This window comes from Taeniopygia guttata, chromosome 1A (genome assembly GCF_048771995.1).
Source record: "Taeniopygia guttata chromosome 1A, bTaeGut7.mat, whole genome shotgun sequence".
In the NCBI taxonomy this organism is placed as follows: domain Eukaryota; kingdom Metazoa; phylum Chordata; class Aves; order Passeriformes; family Estrildidae; genus Taeniopygia; species Taeniopygia guttata.
The window spans coordinates 19,368,482-19,393,055 of record NC_133025.1 but is presented as its reverse complement, the minus strand read 5'-3'; the positions used below and the strand labels follow the sequence as shown (position 1 = coordinate 19,393,055).

The following is a 24,574-nucleotide window of genomic DNA, read 5'->3' as shown; positions in this document are numbered from 1 at the left end:
ATTATGGTATTGAGCTGTTCAGGCCAAAGAGGCCATGCAGCTGGGCACAACTGAAGTAATTAATGTAAGGGGGAATGGTGGCTTTACATTATGTAAATTGCAAGTCCCACATATCATTTATCATAAAATCCCCATTGTGTGTAATGCTGTGTGATGGACTGAACTTCACTTGGATGGGCTGATTGAGCTTTGCTTTTGTTTCCCTCATAATGTGGGGCTGATGTCTTAAACAAAGCATTTTAATGCCAGATAAGGTAAAAGACTGTTAAGAAACCTATTCTACAGGGATGAGGCTTTTCATCATATCAATTTCCTCTCCCCCAGTAAGGCTGACAGCATAAAACTCCCTCCCAGGGCAGGTTGCTGGGTGCTCACACAGAGGCCTGAAGCTATTCCTTCCTAACAAGGCACAACTGGCACAGTCAGAAACAGGGCCAAAGAAGCAATCATGTCACTGGAAGGGGCCACAAACCATCAAAAGACCCCTAAAGAAAACCCCTCCCTGGGGGAAGTACTGGGGCATTCCCACATAAGCCTGAATGTATATAAGCTGTCAAACTTTGTTGTGTGGATGCTGGCCCCAAGAGATCAAGACTGCCATGATGACTCCAACTATGGACATCAAAATTGCAACAATCAAGTCTTTTTGCTGAATCCATGGGCGGTGACATCTTTCCTCCCCACTATCTACTCTTGTCCTTTCTTTCTCTTTCTTTCTTCTAATATATTTTCTTTGTAATATTTTTACAACTGTACAGAGAAGAACCAAAATGGCTACATACCTCCTTTCCAGTGCAACCAAATTGTTCTGAAACAAACTTGCCTCAAAAATGTACACTGGTCATTCAGTGTCATTTCACACTAATCCACCCCAAGGTATCTCTTGACAAGAACTTCAGTTTCCCTGTTTTTATTGACAAGAACTTCAGTTTCCCTGTTTTAGAGGTGGGTTGTAATACTAATCTAGGAAGTAGTACACATTAAAATATTCAGAATAATAAGCATTTATTTTCAGTACTATTTTCATTAAATATTGGCATAATATATCCATGTCTGAGGTAATAAATTAAAAATAAACTCAAGATTTCAGTCCCATATTTGTGCTGCATACTTTTTTCTACCATTATACATAATTTTGAAGCAAACACACACAGTCTGTAATTCTGAATGCAGCTAGGAATATTGTTTTACACAGTCACTTTTTGTTTCACTATAATTTTGCTGAGAATGGTTATTGCATGATACACTTTTAATAGACTTTTAGTTATACTAGAGTTTTCTATTAGATCACACATATCGTAATTATAGGAAGATGGGCATGAAGATGTGCTTTGAGCCAAGGATGGCAAATACTGAATCAGTGATAGCACATACTGAAGCATTATTGTCTGCCTTCACTAGAGCCCAGATCCAGCAAAGCCATTTCAGTGTGTGCTTAGTTTTAGACATGAGTCGTTTCAGTGTCATCCATGGCCTTAATTTTTGCTGAATCAAGGACTAGCCAGATCTGTAGAACTGAATTAATAGACTTTAACTGTGTGTTATTTGAAAACAGGTTTGCTGGTTTCATATTTTGTAAGATATTTAGTAATGACCTCTGTAAGATTGTTTGTATCAGTGAAGCACCCATGAAAGTTTCTAACCTGGTTCATAAATACACTATGAAAAAATAAGCAGCTACAATGACTCTCTTCTACACATTTTGTTAAAAGTAACACCTGGTTTGAAAAGTTATTAAAGTAATTTTTTCCATGGTAAAATATATTTAAAAAAATAAACTCTTAATTTAATCATCTTCCATCAAACATATAAGCATGTTAAAGGGCGGGGCATAATTCAGGTATTTTCATTTATAAATGCAAGAGATTGAGTGTATCAATCTTTTGCACTTAAATGCTGGTGGTAGTAAGGCCCTTTCAGCTAAGTTTTCATCAAGCCCAACATCAGTGAGCTAAATAAACAAACAAACACAAATTTTGCTTGCATATAACTTTTTCATAATCCTGAATTTAAAAAAAAAATCCTCCCTGCTTAGAAAAGAACTCTTATTTAACTGCTGCCATTAAAAAGTATACCTCACTTCCATGTTAAGTTTAATCAGTGATTCTGAATGCAAAGGATTTAAACACTCACTAAAATTGCTGTGGCATGCCATTAGACTCTTAATGTTCATAAATTGTGCTAATTCCCATTTAAATCAGGAAGCTATTGTTTGGAGTTAGAGCTAATGGTTGTCTTAGTGTTAAAGGTCTATTTCCACCAGATTTTCTTTATTCTATTTTGCAAATGACTGAACAGTGCTTATGATGTGATCCTGAAAAACCGTTTGGTGTTATTACCAGAAGCTATAGTCTGTGAGAAAACTCTCCATGCTCATGCAGTGAGTTGCATTGCTGGGGGACCATGGCCAGCGCTGCTCCTGGGCCTGGCCGGGCCCTCAGTACTCCCCCGAGCTCACCATCGCCATCGGCTCGTCAAACGTGGCCAGCCTGATCTGTTTCGGGGTGGGCATGGAGAGCATCTCCCCGGGGTCCGGCGGCGAGTGAATCCCATTGTCCATCATGCCGGACACCTCCTCCTCGTGGTCCTCGTACAGCGTGTTGATGTGCAGCAAAGGGTGGGCCGGGTTGCAGCTCAGTGCAGGGGTCGGCTCTGGCTTGACCTGGTTCAAAGCCATACTGGTGGCAGCAGCAGTGGTGGCTATATGGTTGTGGTTACACGTGACAAAAGCCGCAGCAGCAGGCACAGTTCTGCACGTCTCAGATGAGTACAGGATCTCTTTTGCAGGATGAGGGGTGTCTACAAGAGAACAAACCACACAGATAAAGGACAGGTAGTCTTTCACCATTCCAGTCCATCAGCGAGGAGTGCCCCGAACCAATAAAAGTCATTGGCAGTCTTGCCACTGATTTCAGTGGGATCAGAAGAGGATCCCAAACTGAATTGTCTTGGGACCCTTTGAGAAATCCAAACAGGACCGTTTCAAAACAACAGGGTAGTAAGCTCAGGGAAACGGGACAAACAAGAAGTGGGGTTTGTAAATCTCACTCTTTTTTATGCATGCTCATGCTTCCTTATGTGAATGGTATTTTTGTAAAATGAAGAAAAGAAACAACTGAAAAGTATATTTATTCCCCTCTACAATCTGGCCAGTGTTTTTTAAACAGTATGATTTAATGTTTTGACAAATGCAATGACTATTGAAATTCAAAAGATGAATACAAAAGGCATTGATATTTTTAATGGGAAAAAATAGTGGTTACACATTGTAAGCCACTTGTCTTTAGAAAGAACTCAGCAATTTGTCATAAACTGAAGTCTCTTTTCAGAATTTGTAAGTCTGCCTTACCTGATGGACTGCAATGTAGGTCTAATTCAAAAACAAAGTTAAAAATTTTTAATGTGAATTGGGAGTCACAGAGCCCCAAAACTCCAGTAATTATTTTTTGCCCTTAAATTATTCAAGCACTAATTTAGATTAAGGTAATTGAACCAGAAAACCCCAGCAGTTTTGAGGAGTTGAAATCAGAGCAGGTGACTGGATAAAGAATGCTGTAGAATAGCTCACATGCACATTGGGGAGTTGGAGGACTCTAAGGAGCATAGGGATTTGGAAGTGACAGAAACTTTTATACCTCAAATCACTTCTTTGCTGGGCAGTGGGGTGACGGTAGAGGTCAGTCTGTCGAAGCCCAGAGGGAGGTCTTAGCTTGTAATGAGATGAGAGCCATTGCTTTAAGTACATACAGATTTTTCTGTAACTTCATCTGCATAGTGCTTCTTTCTTATGTCAGTAGCTTATAAAAATAAACAAGAAGATATCTGTCTATCAGTTTACTTACTGATCTATCACTTTTCTTAATGTTCAAATGGCTTTCCTCATCATCCTAGCTCCTTCCAATTATTGATATATTTTAAACACTCCCTTGAGTTAAGAAAGAGACAGGCTTTACAAGACACACAGGGAACCAAGGCATCTCCTGTGAGGCCACATGGGAAGGGAATGGCAGAAATCCTGAATCCCTGACCAGCACCCACACTTCAGAGCATCCATCCTCTGGCCCACATAAGACACAGGGCAATTTAAAGTGTGTGTGAAGAACAATGTCAACAAGCTGAGTTTTGATTTTCTAGATGACAAACATATGACAACCCCTGAGAGTTGGTAGTCTAAGAGATCTTCTTTCCACAGGCAGCTTTAACTGCCATTAGTAGTCTCCCACACACCCCTAAGGGACTATTACTGCTCAGGGTATTGGTCATCTACCATGGCAGTTTCCACATGACTTGAAAATAAGGCAGGTTTGAAACGTGCCAGGTGCTGGTGGAGCAGGAAGGTATCATGGAAGCCAAACACTCCTCATTTCCTTGGCAAGGCATGACCACATCTGTAGTTGTGAAAACCTGCTCACATTTGAAACATTACCCACACCAACAGCCTGCAGCCTGTTTTGTACAGCTCTACCTGTAATATTCCTTACCCTCCATACAGCTGTTAAAGAGAGAGAACCTGTATTTCTGAGACCTGCAAACTTTGAGATAACTAGCTGTCCCCAAATCTAGCAAGGTAGGCCAAACAGTTTCAATAAATGTGAGTTCCTTAAGATTGCTATGTAAATTATGGGCTGTGAGGTGGTATGGGCATTATGGCATACTGTACCTTTGAGAGAGGAGGTAACATGCACTACAACATTCTCTTCCTGGTTTATAAATCCACTCTCTTGGCTTTTTGATGTAGGCATCGAGGGGATGGCTTGAACCTCAGGTTTGGGTTTTTTGCTACTAAGTATATATGGATGAACATCCAAGGAAAAGTGCCGTGTGTGCTTTTTTTCACTGCTTGTGCTTGGGATGGCGTTTGGCTCGCTCTTATGAGCGGATGATTGCTGAGAGGTTTTTGCAGCAGACTCCAACAAAGGAGCTATAAGGCTGTCTGTTGCTGTTTTTCTCCGCACAGGCTTCGGCTTATCAGGCTTATGGTTCTCAACCTTCATAATGGCTAACTGCTCCTTGAATGGCTGGGGAAGGGGATTGGTAGTCGGGATCCATTTCATCTTCTTCCTTGGCCTCTTAATGATGAGCTGCTCATTAGCATCAATGTCTGCTGGATCAACGCTTGGGTCTATGGTCTGAATCCCTGAATCACGCATGGTTGGAGTGGCATCGTGGTTGGACTGGGCCAATGCCGCGAGCAGCTGCCGAACTACATTGTCGTACATCAGATCGCTTTCATTTGTAATAAAATCCAGACGGTTCAGTGATTTTATGTGGTCCCTATTTTCATTACAAAACATCGCCAGAATATTAATATCACAAAACTGGGACTTCTGCCACTGTTTCTTGGTCTTTATTCCGACTTTGTTCAGTTTATCAAATATGAAGTTAGACTTACGAAATATGAAGAGGTGAATCAAGTTGATGAGGATTATCAAGTTCATGAAGCAGAGGAGAACGATATCTACACCAGCAATAATCCGCTGGAGCTGGACAGATGGCAGTTTACAGTTCACTCTGATGTGCAATTTGGAGCTGCTCGTTTTGTCTGGAGGCTCACCTAGTGCACACGTAAATTCATTTTGCTTCTGTGTAGCATAGTAGGTGGATAAATATGTGATTGGTATGATGCTTAAAAAGATGATGAACAGATGTCTTGCAAGATAAAGCTTAGCTAAAAAGTTACTCCGTCCTCTTCTTTCCAGGTATTTCTCAAACAAGTTCTGCTCAGGGCTTTTTTCCTTCTCTGCATTCTCAATGATTTCTCTTTTCTCTCTCTCGGTTATTCCTGGGCCTTTGGACTGAATCTGTTTCTCTATTTTTGGTGCCCGCCCTTCAGCTGCACGGTGGTAGCAGTTATCGATCTCCTGAAGCAAAAAATTAAGCTCCGAAGTCAGTCGAGTGGAGGCCAGAAATTCCCAGCCCAGAGCTGGAATGTACATTATCCCAGCAAAAGCCAGCAGTGCATAAGGTAGGAACTTATGCTCAAACAAGGAGGGCCAGTGGCTGGCATCAACTCCTGGCAAGGCATCTTTTAATTCTGTCCAACAATATCCTCTGGCATACAAGGCTTGATCGCGGGTGAAGTTGTGTGGTGTGTAACAGTATATTGGCTCCTCTGTATAACAGAGAGAAAAGTCACTGCTGTGCATTTAACCTACAAAAGGAGCTCTGGAAAATAAACATTTCAAATTATATAAATTTTATTTTACTCTATCTTTACATGACCATTAAGCCCTCCACATATATTAGCCAGCTCAAGCTGCACACATCCTCACAAACCCTATCGGCAAAACTATTTACCTGAGAGTTTTAGAATGAGCCTGAGTTAGAAATATCAGCGAGAAATACGTATTTTGGTTTAATGACCTCTCTGAAAACAATATCCTAAGCAACTGTGACATGAACTCTGTAAAGCTAAAAGACCTGATATTCACTACGAAGCCAGTAGCTGAGAATGTTCCATGCAAATGCTGAAAATTAGATGAAATTTAAGTTTCATCCCAGCTAAACATTCTTCTAGATAGAAAAAAGTTAGACATAGCTTAAGGCAATGTTCTTAATAATTATTAACAAAGTCAACTCATTTTGATATGGTAGGAAAAAATGAAACTTGAGACATACAAGGATTTAGTCAACTGTATCCCTCTCAGCTAAGATTCTTGAATGAAAGTGTGACTGACCAGGACAGAATCTGGTGTGTTAACTATTTATCAGTATGAAAATTAAATTCTACATTTGAAACTGTAACTTTGGGTTTTTTACACAATGTGTAATTAAATGCAACTTGCCCTCAGACAGTATTGTGGAAGAAACAAATACTGGTGATTAAGAAAGAAATCAGACAAAGTAACAGGAGACAAAGTATAGCAAGGATTTTTAAATTCACACTGATGCAATTTTTCTCTCAGAAAATGTTTCAGTCATATTCTGCTGGAGGATGGAAGGGTTGGTCAAAGGAAATTACACCACATACTTGTCTATTTTAACACTCCTTCAAAACATTTGTATTTTACCATCATTATCAGAATGTTGAGATAAAGGTCCTGACCCACTAGATAAATTATGTTCTTACATGATGATTTTTTTTCTAGCAATACATGAAAGAAAGAGAGAAAAACTTGTGAAAGCTAAAGCAGCATTAATTTCCCAAAGAACAATGACCATTATGAAGATATCCTATTCCAAAAGGAAGACCATGTTTTCATGTTTTGACAGGTAGAACAAAGAGAAAATATTTTACAGTGTTCTGGTACACCTTTAGAAAACTTCCCAGAATGAGACCCATAGGAGGAAGCATGCTCTCTTGACTTGAGAATTGCTCAAAAACACAAGCCTGCTCTGGCTTCAGATCAAGAACAGCTCCCTGGAAGAGCATGGTGGCACTGTACTCTTTATAACAAAAATGAAAACAAAAAATATAATATTGATAACAATAAATAAAATATTAAAAATTAATAGACAGGCAACTCCCCCTAATATTTCTGGCTTAAAAAATGACTCCTTACTTGACCAGTTACTTTTCACATGTGAGCAAAGCAAAAGTTAGTTCTTTGGTGTGGAGGTATAAACCACTTCTGTGACCTAGAGAGAGTTAATACTACCAACTGAAACAGCTGACAGAATAAATGCTGCTACTCAAGACAAAATGTAAAATGAGCAAGCTCTGCAAATACTTTAATATCATTTTTGAAGACTATTTAAAGATGATCTAACTTCAGTCTCAGAGGATAGCTTAAAACACTTCAATTTAGACTATTTTTGTGTACTTACAGACATGTAAGAAAAATGCTCGTTGACTTGATTTCGTAATTATGTGGTCTCCCAACACTACCCATGAAGGGATATATACAAAAAATTTAATCTCCTACTATCAAAGACTTATTAAAGAATTCCCCAGGAGACCAAACAGATTCCGGTGTAAAAATGGTTCTGAGGGGTAAAAAAAGGCAAAGCAGAATTCTGTGTTTCTCATAAGCAGAATTTTTTTAAAATTGGGTATCCCTAAGCCAATATGAATGGGTATCCCTTTCCAATATGAAACCAAGTTTTCTGTGGCATACATAAGTTAATTTATCCTAGGTCTCAACATCACAAATACTTGGGAAAACAGCAGCAAGTATTCCTACAAATCAGCCAGAAGGATTATTTTTTGATTCTGCATCAGTTACTACTATCAAATAAACTGATTGGTTATTTCAGTTCTCTTCACTGGGACCGAAAAGCTAGGGTGACTGTTGCCAAAATTGCATATAGATACAACAACAATCCAGTATCTTTTTCCTTTATAAATTAAGAAAAAGAAACAAATGAAAATGTATTAACATTTTACATTTACATTGGACAGATCACTGAGAGACTAACTGCACTTCATCCATTGCCACTGCTTTGGTGAAAAAAGTCTAAAGAGCTTCAGAACTCCAGTTTGGACTGACCAGCTGCATTACAGGCTACAAAATGAGGCTGTCCCAAACCGTAGGGACAGGACTTGAGAGGAATTTGTTCTCTTTTCATCTGTTAAACTTGTTTTATCTGACCCAATTGTCTGTGAGGTTGTAAAACATCTCTAATTTATTTGGCCAGCTGAGCATAGTGTCCCACTCTTACTCAATATTTTGTACCTTGTTGCTACTAGTCTAGTATTTTCTTTGCATATTTGCAAAATTGGCATGATTTTCATTGTACGACATGTAAATCCCAAAACCCTTCAGACAAAAACAAATCCTCTGTGGAGCCAGTGGGACTTCTGATAACTGATTGAAGTGAGAGCACTGGGGTTCCAACACTATTTTATTCAAACAGTATTTTCTAATATAGAATCATAGAATCTCAGATTGGTTTGGACTGGAAGGGATCTTAAAGATCATCTAGTCCCAGCTACCCTGCAGTGGGCAGGGACACCTTCCCCTAGACCAGGCTACTCAAAACCCCAGCCAGCCTTGCCTTGGACACTTCCAGGGATGAGGCTGCCACAACCTCTCTTAGCATTATCTTTGAGCTATATTTACTGCCAGAGAATGCCAAAAAGTTTGGTAAAGTTATTCCACAGGGATATTTAGCTTAACCCTCTCATCACAGGACTTGACTTCCAAAGCATTGCACCAATCTTGGAAGCTCATTCCCCCAGAAAATGGTCCAGACAGCTGACAAGAGAGGAAGTCCCTTCTGAAGTGATTCAAAGCAAAAGACTCATTTAGCTATTGCCTGGACAAAGAACCTATCTCTCTTCACTGACAAGAGGCTGCCAAGCAGATCCACACCAGGTTTTGAGTTAGCTTTTGTGAGTGCTGCTTCTTAGTGGCAGCATTTAACCTGGCATTTAACAAACACTCTGAAGGTGTTTGATCCAGCTATAGTAGGGTATGGGACTGTTTCTTCTCTACTGCAGCCTGTGTCCATCATTAATTAATGAAAAGTACCGTGTCAATAACTAATCCTGTTATGAAAGGTGGCAGGGACATATAGCTGAATCTTAACTGCAGATCTGACGAAGTCAGCAGAGGAACAAGTTGTTCTCACACATATAACTCAGCTGTGAGATCTCTGCTTAATGCAGTTTCAAGAAGACACAGCAGATTTTTTTTTTTTTTTTTTGTTTACAATGTTCTCCTGATAGGTAAGTAGCATTAAAAAAAGGTTGCAATGATGTTAAAACCACAGCTCTGATGTTGGATCATGCAATATACAAAATACATTTTCTTTTAACTTTATATTCATAAATATAAATATAGGAAGTCTCTACTGATACTTTTCTTTCATCCTGAAAATTCTTATGCAGTTTGTGAAGGTCCTTTTTCATACAGCCATTCCAGCCACCATGAAACACAGCTTTTTCCTGAGACACCACAGTTTAAATGAATACAGCAATGAAGTAAAGTGTTGTAAAGAAATTTTTTTAAAAGCTTAGGGAGCATTATTATTGCTGAGTGGATTGGTCATCCTCTCAATGTTATCTAGGCTAAATCCCATAAAATTAATCTGCCTCTCTGCTCCTTCAAACACATATTCCTAATAATTACTACATTGAAAATAAAAAAGGCTTTGATGGTAATATGTGATGATTTTTCATACTAACTTAAGCCTAAACATGCACACTAAGAAGCTTCATTTCTCTTTTTTCAATATGTCAGATGTTTTCAACAATTGTACAAAATTACATTTAATCCTGCTCAGTATGCACCTAAGTAGCTTCTAGAAATCTGCAGACCTGTCCTCTAGGATAAGGTATGAGAGAGATCTGACTGCATTTTTCAGACATGCAATCAAGATGAAATAAACAACACAGAATTACTTAGCTGTGTAATATAACTGATTATGTTATGCCACTTGAGAAACTAAAATCCCTTGGCAGCTAGGTTTTTTCACATGCTCCATTCTGCAACATCTCAGCCCACCCCATCATTTTAAGCATTTCTGAAATGGAGAGAAGTGACTTGAGGGAGGTACTGTGGTACAAAAGTTGTACCTCAGGGGAATGAAAGTGCATGGCTGCAGACGACACTCAAGGTAGGGAGAGGGATAAAGGAAGGGGTTGTGCTCAAAAAACTCTTTAGAAAGAATCCAGACAGTATGGAAAGTTGTGAAATCAAAGTACTGAAGTTAGGAGCTGCCAAGTCTGCTGCTTTTAGAAAAAGCTTGGAGAAATGCTTGTGGGCTTCCTGCAGGCACATGCTCCCATTCCTACTGTTCTGTATCCAAGGTCAGCCACCTCCTTTCAGTGGTTCCCCAACCTCTGTATACTTTAATATACATTCAACTGTCCTCTTTGTGAGGCCCATTATTATAAGCAAAAGTTATTTAAGTAAATGTGGAGAACACATTTAGAGTTACATTACAAAAACAAAGAAAATATTAATAATAAACAGTATATGCTCCTACATAACAGGACAAATGATTTTTCATACCTGCAGCATTCCCAGTGGAATAAAGTGTATTTGTCAAAATATAAACCATGTAACAAAATGTAAATGCTTCCTGTGACCTCCAGCTTTTACAATTTACTCTAGAAAAATAAATCACACTTCATTAATCTTCCCACTGAAACACATTATTTAGCATTCCAATGCAATAATTGAGTAAAGCAAAAGAAACAGTAAAATTTTCCAACAGCAGACAGAAAAAAATGAAAATGTTTTGAGAAAATATAATATAAAAATGTAAAAAAATATGAAAATTCTTGCAAGGCAAGAATTCAATTCAAGGCAAAGGTAAGTATGCCTCTTGTGTGAAGATTTCTTCAAGGATCTCGTTAACATTCAGCATGACTGCCACTACCCCACACAGGGTGTAGGCAGCAGAGCTGGTGATTAGGTGCTGCTGAACAGGCTGGATCTCCCAGCCTCTGGACAAGTGCCTAAACACTCTTGCTGGAGACCCAAGCTAAGTATCAGGTAAGTATATTGATAACTACACTCACTGAGTTAAATATACTGCAGACTCACACAAGCCTAGTGCTTCCTAGCAACTGGTATTCTGCCCTCTTGAAGAGAACTCTAAATCATCCTCATTCCTGTCCCAACCTGCCTCTGAAGATAAGCTGGCAATCCAGTCAAGATCTCTGAAGCACTCCTTGTGCAGTCCTCTCCACTTGTCTCCAAGGAGAAATTCAATATTTAGGTAGAATCTCTGACTGTCCCTGCCCATAATTTCCCAGTACACACATTTCTAATAGACAAAATAAATTAGAAACTCCCTGAATTCAGCAATAAATGCCAGTATTTAACAAGGGTATTCCTTGACATACTGCTTTGTGGCACATGTAAGCAATCTGACATACATGACTTATTCATCTTGGGTACTAAAAGGATTGCACAAGAAAGCAGGTAGCAAAGTGTTTATTTTTAGAAACAGAAATAATTTATTTAGTACTTTTTCAGCAATTTTAAAATGGAAAAGACGAAATGTCCTGGATCCTCTTCTCTCTGGAAAAAATGAATAAAGAACATTTAGTTTACTGAGGTTGAAAATGTAGTCTAAGAAAGTAAAATATTATCTAAACAGAATACATGCCTTCCATCCCAGTCACACAGTCCACAAGGAATATGTAATTCTGCTTTGAGTTATTTTAAAAAATGCTAGCTAATACCCAAATTAACTGTCAGCAAAAGGAAAAACTCAATTTAACTAGTTTATTTCAAATATTTTATTTAAAGGGTATTTAAAGGTTAGAAATTAGTACAGTGTAAGGATGGATCCCTGAAATTAATTTTGTGTGTCATACAGTCCTATTTAACTGAGTTTACTCATATAAATAAGAAAACATCCATCAAACTAAGCCTTAACTTAGCAAGCTAATTATTAAGAACTACTAGTTTTACTTAAATAAAAAGACAATACCTTTACCTTTCTTAGGGAATATTCTTCCCAGTCTGAATACAGGTTCCATGCCCATGAAGTCTTCCTAAGGTACAAATTTCTCCATGATCAGCAAGGCAAGGTAAGCCTTTTTTGCCCAATCTCTGAAACCACTTGTCCTGTTTAAGAAAAAAATCTTGAAAAAAAAGTCCCTAAAAAAATGAGATAGGAAACCACTGCTGCTATTAGGTTTTATTGGCCTATACTCTGTAAGGATGAGTCATAATGAGTGAGATGTAGATAAGCAATTTCAAAGATTGATTGGCAATGGATCACCCACAAGGGTAACTGAAGTGCAAGAGGAGCAGCAGGTCTCCCTGTATTTCCAGTTTGGGTCTTTTTTACCTTGCATGACTGCTGCTTGATCTGAATATATTTTGGATCTATAGAATCAATTAATTAACAATGCACTTTCCTAGTGCATATATGAATTTACAGAACCAGATTTCCTGTTTGTAATAGACACTGGCTCTTTTAAAAGCAGCTGGTGTGCTCATTGTCAGTGGCAATCTGAGGCTTAAGGCTTTGTGCACCTGCCCAGGTTAGTCAGGAAAATCAGACACCTACTCCTGCTTGTCTGGTGTGTTGGAAATAGCAACAGTTATTAGGAAGGTGCAGAAACACTTCAATGAAATCCCTTAGGCTGCTCCTACAGAGGAATGTGTCCTCAGTAATGAGCTGCCCTCTACCATGTGGTGGCCATGCAGCATGGTGCTAAACTCACTGAAAAGAGAGCTTATTTATAGTGACTGGACTATGGATGCCAAGATTTGAGGGAAGGTTAGATCTGAATTTAAAGGAATGTATTAATCTAAAAATAATTAACGAAATACAGCCATGCAGTTAGTTCTACAAAAGAGATCTGAATAATGTTTACTTCTAAATTTAGTGCTTACATGAGGAGGCGAGTGGAATTTCGGTCATGTACAGATCTTCTGCACAAGAGAAGTAGTAAGGTGTGAAGATAATATTTTAATGTTTTGCAGAGGTCAAAAATTGCCCGCCAGAGATGGAACCCTAAAGCAACTACATGCACTCAGTATGATAACGTGGACTGCAGTAACACCTGAAGTAAACTGCAAGAATAAATGTTGAAATGAAATGAATAATGAAAATCCAGTGAAACTGATGATAAATGAACCATGGTGGCTTCTTAAATCAAGGGTCAAGTACAAAGTACAACCACAGGAAGCAATAGGAAACAGCACTTTTGTTCTACTGAATTATTACTATTTAATGACTAGAAATTAAAAAGATGGCTTGTATTAAATACCTCTTGGCATAAACACAGCAGCCAGGAAAGTTGATATTGCAAAAGAAGAGAAGGACCAACAGTTAGCTCATTAGGTAATAACATTAATTTAATAACATAGTATTCAGAGGGCAGAGATGGCTGGTCTAATGCTTTTGGAAAACTGGCTCCTCCATGTGTAGAAAAATTGGGGTTTGTGAAGCATCAGAACTGTTTTGATTTGTCACAGAAGAGACAGAACAATCTGCCACCCGAGGTTCCCAAGGGCTCTGCCACTTCCAGTGTGGAGGTCTCCTGACCTCCTGAAGAAAACATGGATCTCACAGAATCTCACAGAAGATAAGGTACCTCAACCTCAAAATGTGAAATAATTATTTAATCATAAAACTAAAATGCTCCAGAAATAGACACTGAACTCTGAGCTGCAAATACCACACTGCACATCTCAGCAGCTGGCTGCAGCACTGCTCCATGAACTTTGAGACTGCATGATACAGAAAAGCAAACAAATCCCCAAAGCTTGCTATCATAATGAACAGCTGCACTTCCCCATTCACATGCAAGAGTATAATACATGACTGGGACAAAATCCCCAGTGATGTAAATATGTGTCCTGATTTCAATGTTTTTTCTTAGAATAAATCCTGTATCATGTGAAAAAGAAGAAATCTACAAGACTTATGCTGGTCACCTATGAAATTATTCAGCCTTTGTAATTAAACATATACACTGCAGTGTCCACTGCAGCTATTTTTAATACTGAAAGGACCCAAGGAACTCAGTGACGATGCAGATTCTTCCTGAAGACTTTTATAGATGAAAGAAACCACACAAGCTGAAGTTTCACCTGCATCATGGATGCATTATTTCTATCTAGTTTAAAGACAACAAAGAGCCTCAAATACTTCAGGGTAGCTTTGAAAAACAGACTTGACCATACTCTTTATTTATTCACAAGGCTTCCTTTTGACAAAGGTGAATAAATTAAGTAGCTCTTAAACAAAAATATTTTTGACCATCTGTTCAAATCTGTGGGTTATCTGAAAGCATGTAGTAAGCTAAATTTCATCCGTATTTTGGACCTCTTCCCACGTATGACACTTGAAAAACTGAAGGAGTAAATAATGCAAACGGGTCATTAAATACATGATTAAAAAATGATGATGTATGTGTGTTGATGAAGTCTGAGATAGAATTTATGACAGAAAAAATATCTGCAGTCCCTAGGAACTGCAGTGGAATGATGTATGGCTCATGCATTTCCTCAAGAATACAGTTCTATCCACCTTTCACCTGTGTAACTGCAAATCCTTAAACAATCAGAACTCACAGAGTCCCAGCTAGTGTATCTTGTGTATCTAGCACATCTTGAGTTTGTTTGTGTGTAAAGGGCCCTTAAATTCTCTTTTCTCTACTAATATCACCTCAGAAACAATTTCTGCACTGGTGTCATCAGTTTGTCACACACTAAACAATCTGGCTCTGTACTCTTAGCACTAACAAAGCCACTTGTGAAAATGCCACTTTCTTTAAGTGCAGTTGGAGAGAAAAAATTTTAAGTAAGCTCAAAAGCCATCTATTAGGTAAGTCACCTAAATAAGCATATGTAATTATCCTGACACAATTCAAAACAGAAATACAAATTAGAAAAGTGACCAGAAATACAAAATAAAACTCCATTTCATAATATAAATAAATAAATTAAAAAATATATATATTCACTATTTCAAACATACCGTAGGGTGAAAAGTGAAAAAGACATTGAACTCATGTGTATACTGTATTACACAGTAATGTAAGCATTGTTTATGCAAATGATTACAAATCAGAAAATAAAACACAAAACCTTGAACTGACACTTCAGTCACTAAACACTGTTTCCTTCTATTGCTTTCTTATGAAAATTTTCTAGCAGAAGGATGGTAGAGGGCTGAACTATACAATTGCTGAGAGACACAGAAATACAGTATTTTTGAGCAACCTCTTTTGTATTTGGCAGGCACTGTTTTAAGAACCTAGCATGAAAACCAATGCCAAAGCTTGGCTTTTGACTAAAGTATAAAAATCAACTGGATGAATGCTTTGCTTTATTTTAATAAAGTACTGGCATTTAACAGCTTGGGTGGGAAAAGCAAACATGACTGCAATATGGAAAGAATAATTCACTGTGGATAGAAAGTATGAGGGATATGACTTAGCAATACCATTATAACATCGGTTTGGAAACCATAATATTTCAATATTGTGAAGAAAACAAAACCAGCAATGTAACCTCCTTTGGAACCCACCACTCTCTGGTCCCTTATGGAGAGAACTTCCCACAGACATTACTGATGGTCTTGCTTCTCAACCCAGCACAACACTGGAATATTTAAACCACTCACTAAAAACATTAAGTGATACAAAAGAACTAAGCAGTACTTCATGAAAGCCAACTGTCTCTGAATCTACTGGATGATAGAACAAGGTCCTGGAAGTTCAGCAAATGCCATGAGACACTCAGTACCAAAGGCTGCCACCTGCAGCTGTAGCACCATTGCCAGTCATGGAGGAGAGGATACAGCATCTGTCCTACAGATACAGCAGCATCCTACTTACGGCTGCAGCTTGTGTGTACTGATATCATGGCAAAAACAGGGTCTCCCTGGTTTTGCCATGTATCCCCGGTGAAGGATAAAAAACAGATGGAACATCAAACAGACCCACCTCAAACTGGCAGTCCACATTCTGTGCATTTTGGAAAGGAAGTGAAAATTGAAAGGCTGATGGACTAATCATGTTTATCTATATCTATACCATTCCAGACTCTCCATGACTTGACAAGAGATCTGAAACTTTGAAACTAAAAACCAGTTCTGAAAACCAACACAGACTACAGTTGGACTAAGACTACGTACCTTAAATCCTTACCCTCTAAAAGTTAATTAAGTTTGGTATATCACCATTTCTTTCACTAAATATTAACCTAAGGCTGATCTGGGTTAACAAAGAAACACTTCCAATAAAAAGAATCCCAAAACTTTTATCATAGAAAAGGGAACAATATAGCAGGGTTCAACACAGCTAAAATGGAAACACAAAAGTGACAACCTATACTAACAGATATAAAACTTGCTTTACCACCAGGCAGTACGTGGTATAGTCACCTATTCATACACTGGGACAGTACAGTGCTATGAAATCTGAGCTGGTTGTATTGAGCTTCATACTGGTTGCATTTTACGTCTAGTTTGCACAAGAATAACTAACTGCTCGGAAATAAAAAGCTCAGTATGAGAAATGCAACTTTCAGAGAGTCACATACAAGCATGGATCTCTGAAAAGCACTGAATACACATCTGCACCAGTGCTCCAGAAGATGCCTAAGACTATATAGGGTGTGATGGGGGTTATGTCACTGTTCTGACAGAACTTCAAACACATTTGCCTTCATATTTAAATAAAAAATTTAGTCATTATCTTTAAAGCAATTTTCAAAAAAAACAGAGCAAACCAAAGTTCCCTTGGGACCACTCACTGCACACATTGTTACCTCAACAAAGGCACTGCTATTAGAGAAGTTTCCTGTAGCCTGTGCTGCCTTCTGAGAGCACACTGACTCCAGAAAACCAGAAAACCCACAGTTAACTACAGATTCCATCCACTAGGTGAGAGAAAAATGCCTCAAAAGCTTTATTATCCTCAAGGTCATAATGTATTGGCCTCTAAATAGAGAATATGCTAGTTTTATATTAAGTCCATTTATGGCTGAGTTTTAGAAAGGGAAATAATATTCTTTCTTCTTTTGTGAGTGCTCATGTGGGCTTTCTTTGTGTTGGGCAGCTGAGTATTGCTCCTAGATGACTTTATGAAGATCTTATGCTCAGTAAAAATATGGCTCATGGATTTATTTTAATTAACTTTCTAGAGGTGTCCTTTCTGGAATCACACTGGTTTGCTTGAAAAACAAAGGAGAATTAGGAGACTCAGAAATGACACTGTAGACGGTTAGCTACATGACTTTCTTTCCTCCTGTGAAAAACCTTTAGGAAGTGGGGGCCAGTGCAAGAATCATATCTTACTTCAACCATTTGAGTGAACTCTTGTCCCCATTGAAATCAATGGGCAAGCTCTTACTGCCTCCTTTGCAGCCTGAATTTAACTTCCAGGAGCACATCCTAGTAGTGTATCTGCCATTTGCCTTCCTCCTGCAGAGAGCTCAATTTCACCCCAAATGCACTGCCATCTAGTAATGAAGTATGGAAACAAACCTTATCTCCCAATACATTTTAGCTATGTTACAGATTGATTTATAGAGCAAAAGCACACCAAGGATGATAACCCCTCTTTCCACCTTGAGCCAGACTGTAAGGACACCAAGCATCAAGGGTTTCACAACATGGAGTGTGGCCAGCAGGCCACGAGCCCTCTACTCTACTCTCATGAGACTCCACATGCAGCACTGGGTGCAGCACTGGAACCCTCTGCACAGGAAACATCTGCCAAGTGAGACCAGAGGGACCATGAGGATGATCAGAGGGATGGAGAATTTCTACGGCTGGCTGAGAGAACTGGGGCTGTCCAGCCTGGAAAAGAGAAGATTCCAGGAAGACCTTCCTGAGCCCTTTCAGTACTTAAAGGAAGCCTTTGGGAATGATGGGGGCAGATTTTTAGCAGGGCCTGTATCTCAGGACAATGGTTTCAAACTGGAAAACAGCTTTAGATTGAACACAAGGAAGAAATTCTTTAAGGTGAGGGGGTGAGGCACTGGAACAGATTATCCAGAGAAGTTGTGGATGTTCCATCTCTTCAAGGAACTGTTCAAGGCTAGGCTGGACAGGGCTTTGAGTAGCCTGGTCTAATGGAAGGCATCCATGTCTGTGGCAGGGAGTTTGACTATGATCTTTAAGGCACCTTCCAACCATTTTGTGACTGTTCTATGATACATGTAATAGAAGAAAAGCACAATAATTAATTTAAAGTCTTTTGTAACACATTAAGTTCAGATGAATTGTGATTTTTTCACAATATTGGCATAGTATCTGCTAAACAATTAGGTCTTGCCTCTTATGCTACTAGAACAGTAATTTGTCATTTAATTACTTAAAATAAATGTAAATATTAGAGCACTCCAATTCAAGGGCAAACAAATCACTTACATGAAAAGCACATGCATTTACCTAAACAATGACTTTGCCCATGGCACTAAAACAACATAATTAACTAAGTAGCTTTATCGGCAGCAACAGGCAAAATAGAGTATACAATACATTATACTACGGACACAAGGATTTTTAAGGTTGTCAATTACAATCTTTTAAATAAACACCATGCTCTTTCTTTGTCCTCTGTTGTAGGGCTGAACTTTGCTTTCATACGTTCTTCCTTGCAGCCTCTGGCCCCAGAAGACTTCCTGCTGCTTGGGGACTCCCAGGCTTCCCATGATGATGGGGTGCCTCCTGCACACCCCCAGGGCAGGACACCCACCCTGCCTGGCCAATTCTCTCTAGACTTGTTGGACAGACTGTACAGTTGGTCTTGACTTTTAGCTACGCTTTGCACACACACAAACTAGATATGAGGCTCTGATCTCCTGTGCCCACTGATCATGAGCATTCTTCCAATCCTCAGCAAAAAATTTGTGAGAAACCACTGCTTTTAAACAACTACATTTTCATGTCTCCAGTGCACACATCATTGTTCCAAAAGCCTTACCAAAGCTTTACTGAATAAATAAGATGGTACAGACCCCAGAAAAGGAGGTTGTTTTCAGTTTAGTGGCATGTATGTATCTTCACATAGCTTGCACTGGATATCATTAACAGAGTGAGGAATAATGGCAAGTATCAGATAAGCCCACAAGGGCCTAAAGCAAAGTTTCGGAAGCTATTATGATATTTAAAACCAAAGGGCAATAGGCACCCTGCTCAATTTCATCAGCAAAGTTTGTACTTGCATAGCTCCTTTTTAAATCGCACAGAAGAAGCAGTATCCAAAGCACACAAAGTTAGATATTTTTCAAGATTGGTGACAGTGTATGGCTGAAACAACACAAACTGTAGAATCAATAGTAAGCATGAATCCAGCTGAACTATTGTTATTACCAAAGTCAGTATCTCTGGACATGCATGACTTAGTAAAGAAGGCTGAGTAAATATTGTTTCATTAAAAGAGGAACATCTGATTAAGATCATATTAAAATTAATCTAAGTTTTGCTCTTGAACTCTGTGGAAGGAGAACTGAATTCACTAACCTGGAGCTCTTCAACTCAAGCTTAAAAAAGTATCTATTTAGTTTCCCGTGGATTTTCAGTATGGCGTTTCAAGGGACATTAAAAGCAGTCATGCACTGGCAGCTACACTCATCAAGTGTACAATCCACACAGCAAAACAATTTTACAAATGTGTTAGTGGCCCAAAAGGTGTCATAACAGCTTACTGGATCAGTAATTTTTCAAGGCTGACCAAAACTTGACCTTCTGAGACTAGTGGTGATGGACACTCAAACCAGGCTTTTCAAACTGTTACCAGTCTATGCAAGATGACCCTCGGCAGAAACAGACACCAGTGATTTCCACGGTCACAATCTGGCAAAGCACACTGCATGGGGCTCCATATATAGTATCAGTCTCCATGAAAGCATCAGCCTCTCCCTGGTAGGCCAGTTATCACTCACGCTGTAGACGCCTGAAGTAAGATCAGGACAATGCCTGACATCAGCCAGGGTCCAGCTCGGGATCCGTCCAGGATCTACCTCCAGCATTAACCTGCTCTGTCACCCACGCCAGCTCTCACCTGCTGCTGGGCAGTGGACACCTCCCCGCCCCTGGCCTGCCAGCCAAGGCAAGAGGCAGCAGCTGTCCCCGTCAGGGACCGGTCCGGATGGTGACACCACTGCCCTGCCCACCAAGGCAGCACCACCGTCCTGCCCGCTACGACGAGGGGCAGCGGCCGCCTCCTGAGCGCAAGCGGCGCTCGGGCAGTGGCCGCTGCCGCCCTGCCGCTGTCCCCACCCGCCAAGGCAGGGCTGGCTGACATCGCTGAGCACCAGCGGTCTCGTTCAGCATGCACTGGGACACGACCCTGCCCGTCCTGCCGCCCTTACCGGCAAAGTTCTTGGTGAAGACGAGGGTGACGAGGAGGATGGGGATGAGGACGGTCCCGATGGTGACCACGCGGTCGAAGGGCAGCTCCAGCTTCAGCTGGAGCAGCAGAGCCGCCAGCGCGCCCGCCTTGTCATCCTGCTGCCCCGGCAGGATGAGCTCCTTCAGCTTCTCGCCCGCCAGCAGCGCCGTGGCCATGTCGGGGTGGTTATCGATGATGTGTTGCATAAGCAGCGGCGGCGGGCGGCCTCACGCCGCCGGGCTTCCCCGGGGACGGGCGGCGCCCGCCCGGCCTGCGGGGACAACACCGACAGCGGTGACGGCGGGGCCGCGCTGCCGCAGCGGCACCGTGCGCGCCCCGGCCCCGCCGGCCCGCGCACAGCCCCCGCCGGCCCGGGCGGCAGCGGCAGCGACCCCGGCGGCAGCGGCGGCGGCTGTGCGGCGCACGGCAGCCTCCCGATGCCCGCAGCCTCCCGCTGCCCGCAGCCGTGCGGAGCCCTATCACGAGAGGCGGGCGGCGACACGAGATGCCCGGTGACAGCTGTGCCATTAAGCGCTGCCTCTGCTCCGCAACCCGTGCGGTACAACAGCGGCGCCGCAGCCATGCAACCAGGCAGACCGGAGCCGCCTCCCGAAGCGCTGCAGACAAGGAAGGGGGCATTTACCTGGCAACTTCGGTTCCCTCGGCTCCCGGGGGATGGTGAACAAAACCGATGACCGGTACTGAAGAGCAGAAGCCGAAAATAAACTTACACTGGACCTTCCTGCCGAAAAATGGTCCCTGCACCACCACAAGTAATGAAATCGCTCCGGATTCGGAGCGGGAGGTGGATGATGTGCTGATGCTCGTTACAGCAGCAGGCGGCTGGCGCTCGCATGGAAATGCCCGCCTGCCCCGAGCAGCGATAGCGTGCGGAGCAGTTCAAGAAAGGGCTCGCAGCCGTGGGGAGGAGGAAGAGGAGGAGGCGAGAGCAGCCCGGAATGAACTGCGGGAACGCAGAGGTCCTTTACGGCATCCCAGCGAAGAGCTGGAGGCTGCGGAGCCGGGCGCGGCCGCAGCAGGGCGGCCGGGAGCGGCGCGGCCGCGGCAGCCGGTGCGGCACAGCCCATGCGGGCTCCGAGCGCAACACGTCGCGGCGGCGGCCCCGGCGCCCGCGTCCCCGTAGGAGCCACTGCGCGGCGGCGGCTCCGCGCATGCGCCGGGCGGCCCGGGAAGGTGTCGGGCCGGCCCGGGGGACGCCGGTGGCACCGGGACGGCGGTCCCGGCAGCACCGGGCACGGGCTTCCCCCCTTGTCCTTCCCGGAGCCCGCACACGGCAGCTCAGGTCCGGGTACGCGGTCCCGCGGCTTAGGGATAGAGAGGGGAGTGATGAGGGAGAGGGGAACCCGCATCTCAGCGGGCCCTGAAGGTCTTGGATCTGCGGGCGCGTCAGGATTTAAGTGCTGCCGGTAGAAAGCCCTTCCAGATGCTGTCTTTTAAAAGCACATGTGGGGTCGGCCAGACCTGGTAAAACAGCCTAAGAGCAGAGGACTTGCCGAACGTGCAGAGAGCAGCTCTCACCCACAGCCTCTGATGTTGTCCAGACCTGCCTTCACAGAGATGGCCAGCCCTTGCTGTCCCTCTCTGGAACAGGCTGGCTACGGAGCACCGTTAACATTGGGAAAAAGCTGGACTACACAGCATCCAAGGAGGCCATGTGTGCTGCATCACAGCCTGCAGCAGTGGTGTTCAGACAAAAGCTCCAGGTCACAGATCCTGCTTCTTGTTTATGGATTTTATATTTGGCAGTACTTAGATTAAAAAAAAAAAAAAGATAAATATTGCTGATATTTCTCTCAAAGATATGTAGTTGTCATCTGCAACTCACATGAGCGAGACAGGGATTTTTATCTTTGCCTTGAAATTTTCATTTCCCTGGTCACTGTGAACAGAATGATGGTTGTGTTTATTATTCAAGTTTAAACATTGGGTGCAAGCTTTAAATAATACTTCTTGGTAGGGGTCCTTCCATCCAGGCAGGGAGATAATGAGCAAGGCAAGAGGGATGTCCTGATGGTGACTGAGTGAGGATCCCAGGCAGCAGACACAAAGCTGTCGGTGCCACATGCTGCTGAAGAGTACTGAAGATCAGAAGGCAATAGACCCTCAACCTGAACCTGTAACTATCATTAGTTTCATTTTCCCTGCTTCTAATCCTCCATGGGCTTGGCCTCTGTTGGTTTTCTGTAAGGACTGACACGCAGTATCTGCCTCACAGGCAGAAGGCAGGGAGGAGAAGTACCCTTTTCTTACCCCCTAGTCCAAGTACAATGTGTACTTGTGATGTAGTGCAGCAGAGAGTTCTTGGTCACCAGCTGCACCCCAGGCAGGGCAAGGTAGGAGGCAGGGCAGTGAAGATCCTGGTGTAGTGAACTTGGGAACAGAGTACAGCCTGTGCTGTTCCCACAGCTGAGGAAAAGTGGGGACAGTTTCTGGGTTGGGCTTCAAGCCTCAATAATCCCAGATATCTATGATGAGGGGGAGATGCATCAATTTCTCTTGCTCTAGCTGCATTTGGACTACAGTTGTATTGTATCAGCCTCTAATATAAGAACTTTAACAAGAAAGAACCAAAATACCTTATGCACTTGTTACTGCTGCTGCCAGAGGGATGATACTGAGCATGGCATTGACAGCCTGAAGCAGCACAGCTGATCTGCAAAACTTTTGCTCAGACTTTCAACGTTGTAATTGTTTCCCCATGATTTGTCTGCTGTTGACAGTCTTGTCCTGCTCCTTGAGACTGCAGCTGAAAGACTTTTCCAATTCTCACTATGTCATCTTCTTTTTGAATCCTCCTTCACCCATCCATTTACTTTATTCAAAACAATCAGCTTGCTTTTCATTTTCATAAACTACCTGTGATATTTTTCCTATTTTCCCCTACCTAAGCCCTTAGCACTCATCTGCAATCTAGATGCTGACTCTAGATGCTTGCTTGTGTTTTTCCACGAAGAAATAATGCCAGCTCTAGTAACCATTTCTGAGGAACCTTGGTCTAAACATCTACAAACTTTATGAACTTAGGAGCAGCCATCTAGTCCCCTACATCTCCAAATGTGGCTGCAACTGGTCAATCAAGGAAGTGTTAAAATGAGGTAGCCTGTGTTGATGCCTTTCCCTAGGTGTCCCAGCTTCCAACAATGTTGAGGGAATTTCCTGAGCCTGTGGTGGTTTGATAACCCCCAAAAGATCTCAGGGTATTTTTTCTGGTCTCCTGTTGGGACTATGTAAATTTCTGGCATCCACAGCCTCTTTATTAAGGAATTCCAAAGGCCTACAACCTGTTGTATCGAACCTACCTTGATCTGTTTGCTTCAAATGTAATCAAATCATCAAATTAGACAGGCCTGTGGGAACATACCTAGATCAATCTCTACCCATCTTTTCCATGATGCATATACTTCTCTAGACATCTTAAATGATATATAGTTCCACATTTAATATCCAAGGCATAGAGACGAACCATAAATCAGACACTCTGCTTTTAAAATAAATGTGACATCCACGAGTGATTAAAATTTCTTATGAAGCTTGCTTCATAATAATACCATTATTTAATTTAATCATATTGATTTTGTAATCCTGCTTTGCAAGATTATGTCTGTACAGCAATGCAAAGAGACAAGATGGAATGGTGCTGGTCAGACCAGAACATGGGTAAACAAAAACCTGTAGTAAGGCCGAGGGGGACATGGAAAATTACTGTCACAATTTACAGACAAACACCACAATTAAGTTTCTCAGTAATAACATCCTGGCATGTATGCTGCTGGGCGATCTAGACAATAATCAGGCTGTGATAATATTCCTGTGCTAATAAATATTTCACAAGTTGCTGGTGGGGTCAAA

The 24,574-nt window shown here is 41.6% G+C and overlaps 1 protein-coding gene across 7 annotated transcripts; it reads right to left on the bottom strand.

Moving 5' to 3' along the window:
- Positions 1–988: 988 nt before the first annotated feature.
- On the bottom strand, positions 989–21,487 carry PANX2 (pannexin 2). Of its 7 annotated transcripts, none has more exons than XR_003956723.4 (5): positions 21,348–21,487; positions 20,685–20,975; positions 4,661–6,112; positions 3,636–3,797; positions 989–2,799 (listed from the first exon to the last, which is right to left on the bottom strand). XR_003956723.4 is itself a non-coding variant. In XM_072920729.1 (5 exons), exons 4-5 carry the CDS (start codon positions 6,144–6,146, stop codon positions 2,438–2,440), a joined length of 1,848 nt encoding a protein of 615 aa, XP_072776830.1. In that variant the 5' UTR covers positions 6,147–6,165; positions 11,863–11,915; positions 12,337–12,467; positions 20,685–20,825; the 3' UTR covers positions 989–2,437. The 7 variants fall into 7 exon arrangements, 6 of the variants coding, with proteins under 6 accessions (XP_072776830.1, XP_030112219.4, XP_002188807.5 ...); XM_072920729.1 differs by lacking the exons at positions 3,636–3,797; positions 21,348–21,487 and adding exons at positions 11,863–11,915; positions 12,337–12,467 and having other exon boundaries at positions 4,661–6,165; positions 20,685–20,825; XM_030256359.4 differs by lacking the exons at positions 3,636–3,797; positions 21,348–21,487 and adding exons at positions 11,863–11,915; positions 12,337–12,467 and having other exon boundaries at positions 20,685–20,825.
- Between the last annotated feature and the right edge of the window lie 3,087 nt (positions 21,488–24,574).